The sequence below is a fragment of the Equus quagga genome, chromosome 5 (genome assembly GCF_021613505.1).
Source record: "Equus quagga isolate Etosha38 chromosome 5, UCLA_HA_Equagga_1.0, whole genome shotgun sequence".
In the NCBI taxonomy this organism is placed as follows: domain Eukaryota; kingdom Metazoa; phylum Chordata; class Mammalia; order Perissodactyla; family Equidae; genus Equus; species Equus quagga.
Window position 1 is genome coordinate 75,858,071 of NC_060271.1, and position 12,441 is coordinate 75,870,511.

A 12,441-nucleotide genomic window follows, 5' to 3' on the forward strand; every position below is an offset into this window, starting at 1 on the left:
CCAATTTCAACTCCTCACTCATTCCTGCTTCGTAACTTTCTTGGTGTCTGGTTGGGGCTCTTCCATTCTCCACTTTTTCAAATTTTACCGGTTTCCTCAAGTGCCCTCCTACAGTCTGCCCCCTCAGCCTGTGAAAAATAGCTGCACCCATCGTTTCCTCCTGCTCTTCTGTCTCAAAAAAGAATCTTTCTTCCTCTCTATTCATTCTTATCGATGTTCCTGACTCCAGCCCATTTGGTTTCATTGTTTATGATATTTGTAGCTGTTCTGGTACAGTAAATTGATTTTCTGGTTTTATTAATATTAAAAGTATTGACAGCTAGGTCTGTTTCTCACAGTGTTTTTTTAATTGAGATGTGATAGGGTTGAAAATGTTTCTTTATATGAGAATTGAGCATATACCTATGCTTATATATAAGTACTACTTTTTATAATTCATTATTGATGACCCCCCAAATGTTACTTATATATGTATTTCAGATTATCAGCATCCAAGAAATAGAATCATCCATGCATGCACTCCTTTTAAAACAAGCCATGACCTTTATGAAACGCAGGCAAGATGAATTAAAACATGAATCAACATATTTACAAGAGCTATCACGTTAGTGTTTTTCATGTTCAATATGATTTATTATTTATTAAGCTAAATTATCAGCTGGAGAATAGAAATATTTTTAATCCTGTACAAAAACGTGCTTTTTGTGTATTTTCTCACTAACCTTTCACCCACCCCATTCCAAAAACCCCAAAACATTTAGACCTTGGACTTTAAAATATCTTAAATCTAAGACTGAAAAATAAAAATTGTAACTTATAATCATTTAGTATTTGAGACAAAATATTTGTATGGCCATTTAATGATTATTTTGAGATGGGTTGAAATCTGTAGGTTGTATCAGGGATCTAACTTTATAAAGCTTCTGTGACCCTTCCACAGACTGGTTATGGAGGTTAAAGAAATTCTGGTGTGTTTCAGTATAGAATCATCTGTATGATCTCGTTATGGAAGATTTGGATGCCAGCTTTTGGTTCTCACACTGGTTCCGTATTTTCAGAGATGTCTTCCTTTGATTAAAGTGCAGTCAGGTGATAGTGAAGCAGATGAGATCATAACCAAGTAGCCAATAAAACCAAGAGCAAAGTGACTTTCAAACACATGACATTTAGTTGGTCATAAATTACGGTACATACTAAAATAGGAAGTAATATAAATAACATTGGCAATGCAAATATTTCAGCATTTGGCTACAGGGACAGAAAAAATTGGTGAAAACTGAGAAAGAACGTGAGGGAAAGAAATTTTATAGTAGAATTTTGTTCTCAAAATTCTCAACAAAAACACTATCAGCCAAGGTACAATTTCTTAGGATAGCAAACTCAGTACCTGTTAATACTGTGATTGGAGGGCCAGCCTGGTGGCACAGCGGTTAAGTGCACACATTCCACTTCGATGGCCTGGGCTTCACCGGTTTGGATCCCAGGTGGGGACATGGCACCGCTTGGCAAGCCATGCTGTGGTAGGCGTCCCACATATAAAATAGAGGAAGGTGGGCACGGATGTTAGCTCAGGGCCAGTCTTCCTCAGCAAAAAGAGGAAGATTGGCAGCAGATGTTAGCTCAGGGATAATCTTCCTCAAAAAAAATTAAAAATAAATAAATACTGTGATAGGGACTTAACATTGCAATTTCATTGCATGATAAAATATGTAATTTAAGCATATCGTATATGTATGTTTTTATTTACATATGTGTGTGCGCACCCAAGATAAAACTTGTTTTCAAAGTGTATGACTTTATTTCTTTTGAGAATTTGCAGTATGAAATCAATTTTCTTCATTAACAGGCAAAGCTGAGGCATCAACAAATGGAAGCTTGCCTGCAGATGAAAAAACTCAATGGATTTTAGCAGAGATTGAATCTCGAAGGTAGCTGTATAACGTGAAGACTCAAAGGGTCATTGAATGAGTATTTTTCACTATTTAAATGTTGTTAATTGTACGGTATAATTCACTGTAACCTAACTTATTAATTTGTGAGAATGATGAAAAGCCAAAATTTCGTTAAGCAGTCCTTGACCCCAGGGCTTAAGGACACACTAGTGTATTTGGATCATTCAAAAGGAATGGGTAAAATGACATTCATCAGGCTGGAAATTGCTCGTAACTAGAAGCCAGTCCTGATTATATTGTTATCCACGTCTTCAAAATCTGGGTACCCTGTGGGAATGTCCTAAATGGTAATATCTTAGAAGAAAAAAGAGGGAGAACCCCCAATTTAGACTAGTGAAGCTAAAATGTCAAAAATCTTAACATAAAATTGTGTTCTAATATGATGGTGTATATCTGGGCATTTTAAGTAAATGATGACTTCTTTTTGTTTCAAAGCATGTTCAGCAGGAGCTATCTGTTTTTAATTTATTTTTGGTTTATTGCAAAGTATAGGGCACAAAGAAGGCAAGCAAGGGCGCTTTCTGGGAATTGTGACCATCAGGAAGGGGCATCTAGTGATGATGAACTGTCTTCAGCAGACATGACTGACTTCCAAAAACGCCACGGTAAATTACCGAGTCTCTAACGTGTCTTAGTTTGAAGTATTGAAGTGGTGCGAAATGCTGTGCTAGGACTGTCCTTAAATACATAAGCTATATAAAATAGTTATAGTCAGGAAAAAAGGAACATATTTCTTTCCCCTTTAAGACTTTTCCTACTTCTGAAAAAATGGGATAAAATGGAGAAGGAGTGTGAGTATTCCTGCATCTTTATAGTTTTTTCCCTCAGCTTTCTCATCTCCTGTTATATAGGAACCGTGAATATTTTTGGTTTGATTTCTCTGCTACTTACTTTCTGTATTCTCATTTTTAATTTAAAACAATTGAATTTAGTGAAGCCGTTTTTAGCATTATGAGAAGGTAAATATGTACAGTTGAAAGAGTATGAGCTTTACAGTCAAATAGATGGGTTCAAAGAGGGCCTTTATGCTGCATGATCGTGGGCGGGTTCCCTGACCTCCCTTAATCTGATGATGATGATGTTTGTTTGCTTGTTTTGTCTGTAAATAGGTAAGTGAATAACACCTACCTCTTAGGGAAGATGGTTATGATGATCTAGTGAGACAGTGTATTTACAATGTTTTGGGATACAGCAGGTAGTAGATTTTATTAGTGTCAATGTTACTATTATTACTAAAGTGAGTTTTTAATAAAAGATGATTTATATGTTAATGTCAGAGGAAAGTTCACTTCAATTGATTACATAGTCATACATGATTGTGTTTATAGGAAGCAAACGTAAAGGTCACAAACTTAAACGGCATAATATACAGAGACTTGTTTTGTTCACAGGTGACATTTTACAGGATCATAAGAAGATTTTTGAAGATGTGCATGATGATTTTTGTAATATCCAGAATGTTTTATTGAAATTTCAACAATGGCGAGAAAAGTTTCCTGATTCTTACTATGAAGCCTTCATTAGTTTATGCATACCGAAGCTTTTAAATCCCCTAATACGAGTTCAGTTGATTGATTGGAATCCTCTTAAGGTATTTAAGCTTAAGATGTGCAAAAAGTAATCTTGATTACATTAGTTGGTTAAATTCCCTTGTTATCAGGTTAGCTATAAAATACCTCACCTTGAGACTTGGAGTTGATAGATAGTGCTTTGGAGTAATCATCTACATTTTTCTTTTCTTGGTTCTCACTTTATTTTTAAGGCTGAGTAGCATTAAACATCAGTAAAGGAAACACATTTTTTTTAGCTTCTTCTATGGTAAGTTTAAGATCACTCCAAAAATTAAAGGTAGTATTAGACCTTAAGAATTTTACAGTGTGTTTGGAGAAATTCGACATAGGTACCAAGAGTTCTGAAGTTGGAGATGACATATTGGGAAGCGTTGGTTAGGAAAGCTGCATTGAGGAGGAAGAATTTGAGGATTTGAAAAGTTTATAGGATTTAAACAGGAGGAGAAAGAAAGGGAAAGGTATTTCGTAAAGGTGCTTAGAGAGAAATACTAGTTCAAGAGCTAGAGACGGCACAGATGTTCAGATACTAAATTAAGAGATAGGAACTTGGTTTGGTAAATAATGGGAGGTGTGGCATGGTGAAAGTACTGCTTTAGGAAGCCCCAGCAGTAGGCTAACTTGGAGGGAAGGGAGATAAGAGGTGAAGATATATATTGGAAGGCTGTTGCTGTAGCCTGAGTCCTAGGTGATGAATTCCTCTTGCAGGGTGATAGTGCCAAAGGGAAGAGAAAGAAAGTGTTGATTACAAGAGGTGTTAGGAAGTAAGAATCAGTAAAATGGTGAGAATAACTCTAACACATCACATCCAGAGATGACCGCAAGATTTGGATTCTGGGTTCTTAGAACAATGGTAGTTCCATTAATAGAAGTGGAGATTTTCCAGAGAGAGAAAAGGTTTTGAGGGAAGTTTCACTTTGTAGATAATGAAATGAGAGTGGGACATCCATGTGGATATTCCTAGTAAGCTAACAGAAATGAGAAATGAAGTTCTAGGAAGAGAGGAGAGCTGAAGGTAAAGATTTAACAAAGGGAAGGATGGAACCATGTTCCTGTATCTTTCTCTGCCCTAGTCAGGCATGCCTGTTGGCTCTGTGTTGGGTTCAGGCCAGTCTTCACGGTACCGGAACCAAGCTTATCCCTAAGAAAGTGGTAGGTACTTGTTGGACAGCAGCCTAGTTATTAACCTCTCAAGCAGAATTGAGTGCTCTGTTACACCAGCAGAGATCTGTTCATTCATTCATTCAACTAATAATAATTGCCCATCGGCTCTTTGCCTGGTAAACTAGACCACATGCAAAATAACACATTTCTGCCCATGAGAATTGAGAGAGCCAGAAGTGAATTTTGCATGAGGCAAATGAATTTTTATAAACAAATTCCATGTCTATTTTAAGTGCTATTCTTAGAGAAATGCATATTTTGCCCCTAACAGTACTTGCCATGTGATTGCCTCTGAATACACAGTAGGCATTTTAGAGTATTTGTCATACGAATGAATGCGTGAAGTGCAGTTTCTTGTCATGTTGCTTAGACATCATGTCTTAGTCATATCTTCCTGCCTAGCCTTGATAGTCCAGCGCTGTATACATGGGGTTAAATTACAGAATTATTCTCCTTTGATCCTTAGAAAAGCTCTGGTGATTACTGAACAAGTTAACTATTTTAAAGCAAACTAATGTTTAAGGATTTATTTATAACTTTGATAATTTTATTTATAAGTTTGATTCCATAGGTTTAAAACAGATGCCGTGGTTCACGTCTATAGAAGAATTTGTGGGTAGCAGTATGGAAGATTCAAAGAAGGAAGAGAGTTCTGATAAAAAAATACTGTCTGCTGTCATCAACAAAACAGTGATTCCTCGACTCACAGGTGCTGCTCTGTGGTCTGGGTAAAATTCAATTGTTCTTTGTCACGGTGTAAGATCATTAATTTCTGTTACAGTCACATTTTCTTTTCAGAAGTTTTGAACACAATAAATGTAACATGCAATAGAAATCAATAGTTATCATAATTTAAGCTGGTTAAAAAAATGCTCATCCATGCAAATGATTGGCAGCCAAACTGCTGACGCTCTTTGGCCTTTAGAGTCGCTTTTCTTACACCTAAGTCATTTATTAACGGGACACTTCCATCTCTACATGTCTTTCATTCCTTCCCTTAACTTCTCCCCTTATGTTTCTTTTTATTTCTTCTTTCTTCATGAAACATTTCTACATTTCCCTCATGTCTGCCACTGGCAGGCAGAGCACTTTGCATTGAGGCTTGTGCTTCAGTCTGAAGACCCTTGTTTTACCCAGAATTGTACTAGATGGGGATCTGTTTCAGCATGTCACTGAGAATGGGTTCTGACAGCAAACTCTGCAGAACTCTGAAGAGGTGAAGCAACCAGCTTTATATTGCTTCTCGGCCAACTTGGCTAAACTTGAAAGATTTTCTCAGTGTAACTTGCAGTGCAATCATGGGGCGTATTAGAAAGTTACTGCTTTTAACTGGCTCTGTTAATGATATCATAGAAGATGCGTGCCTCATTTAAGCTTCTGAAAACTCAAAATACTTCTCTTGTATCTATATCCATGCCATCTATATGTGTGTTGTTCTGTGTGGTAACCACTAACTATATGTGGCTACTAAAATATAAATTTTGTCTGAGTAAAATTAAAATTCAGTTCCTCAGTCACACAAGCCACATTTTAAATGCTTAGTAGCCATAGGTAGCTCATGGCTATCATACTAGATAGTGCAGATGTAAGATGTTTTTTCCATCATCACAGAACATTCTTTTGGGCAGTGCTACTCTACATAATTTTAAATCCGGACCAACTGGAAGAAGTCCAGGTCTCTTCTTAGAGCCCCAGATCTCTCTATCAGAGTGCCTTCTGAGGACATCCACTTGGATGTCTAACAGGCAACTCAAACTCCACATGCAGAACTGTACTTGTCGTCTTTGCTGCAGACCTGTTCCTCTTACCTTCCTTGTCGAGAAAATTGGCACCTCCATCTACCATGTATTCAAACGAGAACCTTCAAATCACTTATTCTTCCCTCTTTTTTACCTCCTCATATAAGCAGTTGACAGCTCTGTTATTTTTTTTCCTTTTTCTAATACGTTTTCTATACTATAGCCATAGTTATCTGTCTAAATGTGGCTCTGAAGGTGTCATACCTTATGTAAAACAATTTTAATTATTCTTAACTGCCTTCAGGATGAAGTCTAAGCTTTCACATGGCTTTCTCGGCCTTCCAGAATCAGGGCTGTGTTTAGTAATGCTCCAGCCCCTTCTCTAGCCAAGCTCTACTCCTTCCCCTCCTCCCGTCTCTCCTGCCCTTCAGCTGTACCCTCCCAGGCATTTACAGCTTCTGCGCTCCATCCGTTTGACACACCTCCCAGCCCCACCTCCTCCATCTGGCTAACTAACTCCTCTTCATCTTTCGGGACTCGGTGTAGACATCACTTCTAGAAACTGGTTTAGGCATACCTCTCTAGGCTCGTGTAACACTGAGCTCACTCATGGTGGCACCTACACACTGAATTGTAATTGCTTATATAAGCGTTTGTATTTGCCATTAGACACAGTTGTTCAAAGGCAGGCACCTCACCTTACTTATTGCTGTGTCTATTTAATGCCAGGCACATAGTAGGCTGTCAGTATTGGTTGACTGAATATTTCTGAGGTTATTAGAAGCCTAACCTTCTAAATGCTTGAGAAATCGCTGTTTTGTTTTTGGCTTGAGGTTTTTTTTTAAACCTACTCAATTTTTTCCATTATTTAACTTATATTCTGCAAGGGTCTACTCTGTGTCAGGCACTGTTGTTGCTTCAGTGTATAGAGCAGTGAATGAGTTTATAATCTTTATAATCTCTGCCCTCATGGAGCTTACATTCTGTGAAGAAGATAGATGATAAACAAGATAAATGAAATCTAGAGCATATTAGTTATGAGGGTAAAGGGAAAAAATAAAGTAAAGAAAAGGGATACAAATTATCAAAGAAGAGTGCAATTTAAAATAGATTGCAAGGGAAGGCCTTCCTGAGAAGGTCACAATTGAGCAGATTCCAAAGGAAGTAAAGAAGTGGGCCATATGGATATCTGGGGGAACAGCATGCAAGGCAGCAGAAACAGCAAGTGCAAAGGACCTGAGGCAGAAGCCAGCCTGATTTGCTCAAAAAAAAGCACATAGGTCAATGTAGCTATAGTGGAATGAGCAAGAGGGAAAGTAAAAAAAGGTTAGCAAGATGACAGGGGCTGCATCATATGGGGCCTTGTAATCATCTGTAAGGACTTGATCTTTCACTTTAAGTGAAAGAGAAAGAAACAATTGGAGAGTTTTGAGCAGAAAGGTGACATGATCTGCTTAACATTTTAACAGAATCACTCTGTAAGTCCGTGTTGAGAATGAACTGTAGGCAGACCAGTTAGGAAGCTTTGCAATAATCCAAGCAACAGATGATAGTGGCTTGAGCTAGGGTGTTAGAAGTGGAGGTGCTGAGCAGTGGCTGGATTCTGTGTGTATTTCACAGGTAGCACTAACAATTTGCTAATGGATTGGTTGTGGAGAAAGAGGAATCAAGAACGACTCTGTGGTTTTTGGCCTGAGCAACTGGAAGGACAGAGTTGCCATTTCCTGAAGTTGAAAAGACTGAGGGGGCAAGTTTAGGGTGGGCACGTTTATCAGCAGCTCTGTTTGACACACGTTGGGTTTGAGATGCCTGTTATCCAAGTGGAGATGTCAGCCAGGCTGCTGACTATATGAGTCTAAAAAGAGAGGTCCAGGTAGGAGATATAAATTTGGAATTTATCATCCTATAGATGGCATTTAAAGCCACAAAACTGACTAAATACTAAGGGTGTAAGTATAGAGAGAGGAAAGAGAAGGCAAGTGACTTGAGTCCCGGGGTACTTGAGCATTTAGAAGTCAAAGACATGACAAGCAGCCAGCAGAGGAGACCCCAGAGGTAGGTCAGAACCAGGAGTGGTGTTCTAGAGGCCAAGGAAAGAAAGCATTTCTAGGGGGAATGATCAGCTGTTGTAGTCGTTGCTGATAAATCAGATGGGGACTAGAATCAAGCATTAGATTGTGCAACGTGAAGGTCATCTGTGACTTGATAAGAGTAGTTTAGGTAAAATGGTTGGAGATAAGACCTAATTGAAGTGAACTCAAAAGTAAATGGGAGGAGAAATTGGAGCTAAGACAGTTTTTTGAAGAATATTATTGTAAAATGAAGGAAAGAAATAGGGCACTACTGGGGGAGAAGGTAGGGTCAAGAGAGGGATTATTTTTAATACAAGAGAAATAATTATCTGTAGGCTGATGGGAAAGATCCAGTAGAGGTGATGATACCGAAGTGAGAAGGCAGAGTTCCACGAGAGGATCGTCAAGTAAGCCAGAGGGGCTGGGATCTTTTGCACAATTGAAGAGTTGGCCCTAGCGCGGAGCGTGGGTGCTTCATCCATAGGAGAGGGAGACAGGTTAGAGTATGTGGGCGTGGAGGCAGGTCGGTGTGCAGAAGCTTGTGGAGCTGCTTCTCTGATTATTCTATTTCCTCATCAAATTAGGAAGGAATCAACTGAGAGTGAGCGCAAGGGAGGAGAAAAGAACAGGTGAGAAGTAGTCATCTAGAAGAGTAAAGTCCAGTAACTGAGGGAGCGAGGAGGAAGGGGAAACCAGGAAGTAATCATGTGGGGGAGAGGGAGAGGGAGGGGCCAGGGAAACAGACCATGATTGCTGGGCAGTAGTGAAGGCTCCCTGGAGCTACGTGGCGAGGAATTTAAAGTGTATTTTTTTCCAGCCACGTTTTAGCTGCATGGTTTCAGGCACAGACCTGGTGACAGGCAGATTTAACTAGGGTTGTGGTTTAACCAGACAGGTTCAACAAGCCCAAAAAGGACAAGGAAATTGAGGATGTTTGCAAATACGTAATGGTAGTGATTGGCATGGATTTTGAACCACCTAAGGAGAGAAGTGGTCTGTGCTGAAGACCTCAGTTGTTTATAAATGACGAGCACAGCAATCTAGTAAATAAATTGTGTCGCACTGAAATTTTTGTTTCAGCCTTCGTCGAATTCATTTGGGATCCCTTGTCGACCTCACAGACAACAAGTTTAATAACGCACTGCAGAATGATACTTGAAGAACATTCCACTTGTGAAAATGAAGTTAGTAAAGGCAAACAGGTAATGATTTCTAGAATTACGAATTTCTTGACTTATTTATAAATCAGTCTAAGTTTATTATAAATCTTTGTTTACAAAAGATTCATAAGAAGTAATTATCAGAAAACTATTTGGGGAAAATATATTCTGATTTACTGAAACAACAACTGACCATTTTTCCTCCTTGTAATAATAAGATGAGAGAATACACCTTAGTAATTCTGAATATTCTAACAGGAATGGTAATCATTATTAATTAAAGGATACACAAAATATAAGACGACCCCGATTATTACGTTCATTCGTAGTAGCTCATGTCTCTGTTCAGTGGTCTGATTTGTGTTCTCAAGGCCCAGCCATCTTTCCGGTTTGAGAATCGGCCCTGAAGAGATGAACGGGTGTAAATGCATTAGTGCAAATTCATCCCTTCTAAAAGAAAAAAACTGCATTACCTTTGTTCTTTTGGCAAAAATCTAGTGGTATTGTGGCCTCGCGTTAACAGTGATTTTAAAGTTAGACTAACATTCTTTATATTAACTAGTTATTTATAGTCTGCCAAAGTTAAGAGCAGTACTCTGTTTAAGGATTCAAGCTTCAGTAGGATAGATTCTCACCTTAGCGGGATGTAGAATTGAGTTTTACTCAACATAAGATGTAAAGAGGATTCTTAGGAGACTCTGAAAGTAGGCTGAGTTGTACTTTTATTGTGGTACTCTGTTTTTTATCATCTGTTGCTGATGAGAATGTTCTATACTTATGCAGCTAAATAAGTAAACCAATGGTGTGTGGAGGTTTAAGGAAATTAAAAGAGATTGACAGACTAGCGAGCACCCAGGGTAGAATCACTGAGGTGCTTGTGAAGCAAGGAGGCCCGTCATTCTCATGCTCTGAACACCAATGTTCAGAATGTTAGCACTCGGAATCGCTGTCATGAGGGAGGGAAGCTGCGAGAAGTAAGAGGGAGAAGAGGGTTACCGGCATGATTCTGCCTTCAGCCTTTAATTCTGCCTTTAATTTGTAAATGAAATTATTATGTAAAATAGGAGAAGTGGGCAAGACAAGGAACACTTACTTGTTTAATTCCTACTGTGTGTTAGGCACTCTGTAGATCTTGTCCCTGTGTCATCCCACTTAGTCCCAGCAGCCCTATAAAAAATGGGTGATAGCTTCATTTTACAGATGAAGAAGCTGACTCTCAAAAACTTGTTCACAGTAATATCTTGAGTTAACTAGGATTAATCCTTGGTTAATCTCACTTTAAAGCCCGAGTTGATCCGTGACCACGGTGCCTTCTCATGAGCAGCCTGGATCAAGTGCAGGGAAATTTCGAGAGAGACAGGAGGAGAAGTTACTTTCTGCAGTGAAAGAATATGTCCGAGGTGGCATTTGACCTGGGACCTTAAGGAAAGTATAGGATTTGAACATGTAGGAACTGATGGAGAAAAGGCATTGTTCACCTGCTTTTAACAGGATAGTGACACAGATAAGTTAGGAAAACCACGGCAGGAATTAGAGATATTTCACTCTAGATGTGAAAGAAGATGTGCGTAGAGATAGTGTTTATACTTGAAGGAGTAGATTTATTCTGTGTTGTTACAGAGCATAGAACCAAGATTAGTAGCTAAGAGCTACAGGGATGCTTCACATATATAATCCTGTATTTGCTCCCTATATAGGATTATGTAATAATAACCTAAATGTAAGTAGTGCTTTACCATTTATTAAACACTTTCACATTATCTCCTTTGATCCTCACAGCCTTGTAAAATGTGTTGACTTAATTGCATTTTACAGATGAAGCAACTGGGGCCCAGAGGGCCGAGACATTTGTAAAAGATCATTGAGTGCTGAGTGACAGGCCTGGTACTCTGTAAGCACTGAAGTCTTTCAGCAGTATTAGAGATTCACTCATGAAGTTGTTAGGCTGGTAATTTTTATTGTGGAAGCCCTCCCACTGTAAATGTTGAAAATGGGTTCTTTGCTTTATTAGTAGAAGCCGGGACTACACCGCGAGTTATCAACTTTGGCACTCCTGGCGTTTGGAACAGATAATTCTGTGTTGTGGGTGCTGGCCTGCGCATTGTAGGATGCTTAGCAGCTTCCCTGGCCTCTGCCCACTAGATGGCAGCAGCACTCCCCAGTCTTGACAACCAAAACTATCTCCAGACGTTGTAGAAGGCTCCTCGGATGGGCAGAATCACTCCTAGTTGGGAATCACCAACTACGTAATGTTCCAGGTTACTCAGACAGTTTCCCAGTGACGTCACTGTGCTTATTTCAGTGATGCGTAAGCAATTGAAAAGAATGAGAAAGGTTCCAGAAGAAGGAGTCAGACAGCATGGGTCCTGGTTTCCAAGTGAGAAGCTAATGATTCTGTAAGCTAACGCTTGCTAAGAATAGTTTTGATTCTGGTTCTAAAACAGATTATTACAGAGGTGGATTATGAACATTTAAAAAAAGAAAGAAGTGATTACTGTAATCTGTCATTGGTAGGGTTCCTAAATACAAATGATTGTTTATCAAAGCAAATTGTCCCATATTATCTCAGTTACTTTCACTGATAAGTAAGATAGCATACAGGAACAGTAGATAATGTGTTTAAGTATATTATGATTGTTCCTATGGATCAAATGATAAGCTTAGCAGTGGTACAGTTAAATATCAAGAAGCTGGTGGAGTGTACCTGAAGAGTACTGACCAACAGGGATGTGGCTACCCACGGGGAGTCTTTTAGTGTTAGATATCTTCTCAGCTATGCCCTGCTG

General features: G+C 38.9%; 1 protein-coding gene across 2 annotated transcripts in view; it reads left to right on the top strand.

Annotated features, from left to right (window-relative positions):
- The window catches only part of GCFC2 (GC-rich sequence DNA-binding factor 2), a 44,795-nt gene that overhangs the window by 20,730 nt on the left and 11,624 nt on the right, over positions 1–12,441 (top strand). For both annotated transcript variants that reach the window (XM_046663237.1, XM_046663238.1), the window contains exons 7-12: positions 481–604; positions 1,847–1,928; positions 2,445–2,557; positions 3,344–3,543; positions 5,243–5,393; positions 9,576–9,697. In XM_046663237.1, coding sequence (XP_046519193.1) covers positions 481–604; positions 1,847–1,928; positions 2,445–2,557; positions 3,344–3,543; positions 5,243–5,393; positions 9,576–9,697 — 792 coding nt within the window. The remainder of the gene's footprint in view (positions 1–480; positions 605–1,846; positions 1,929–2,444; positions 2,558–3,343; positions 3,544–5,242; positions 5,394–9,575; positions 9,698–12,441) is intronic.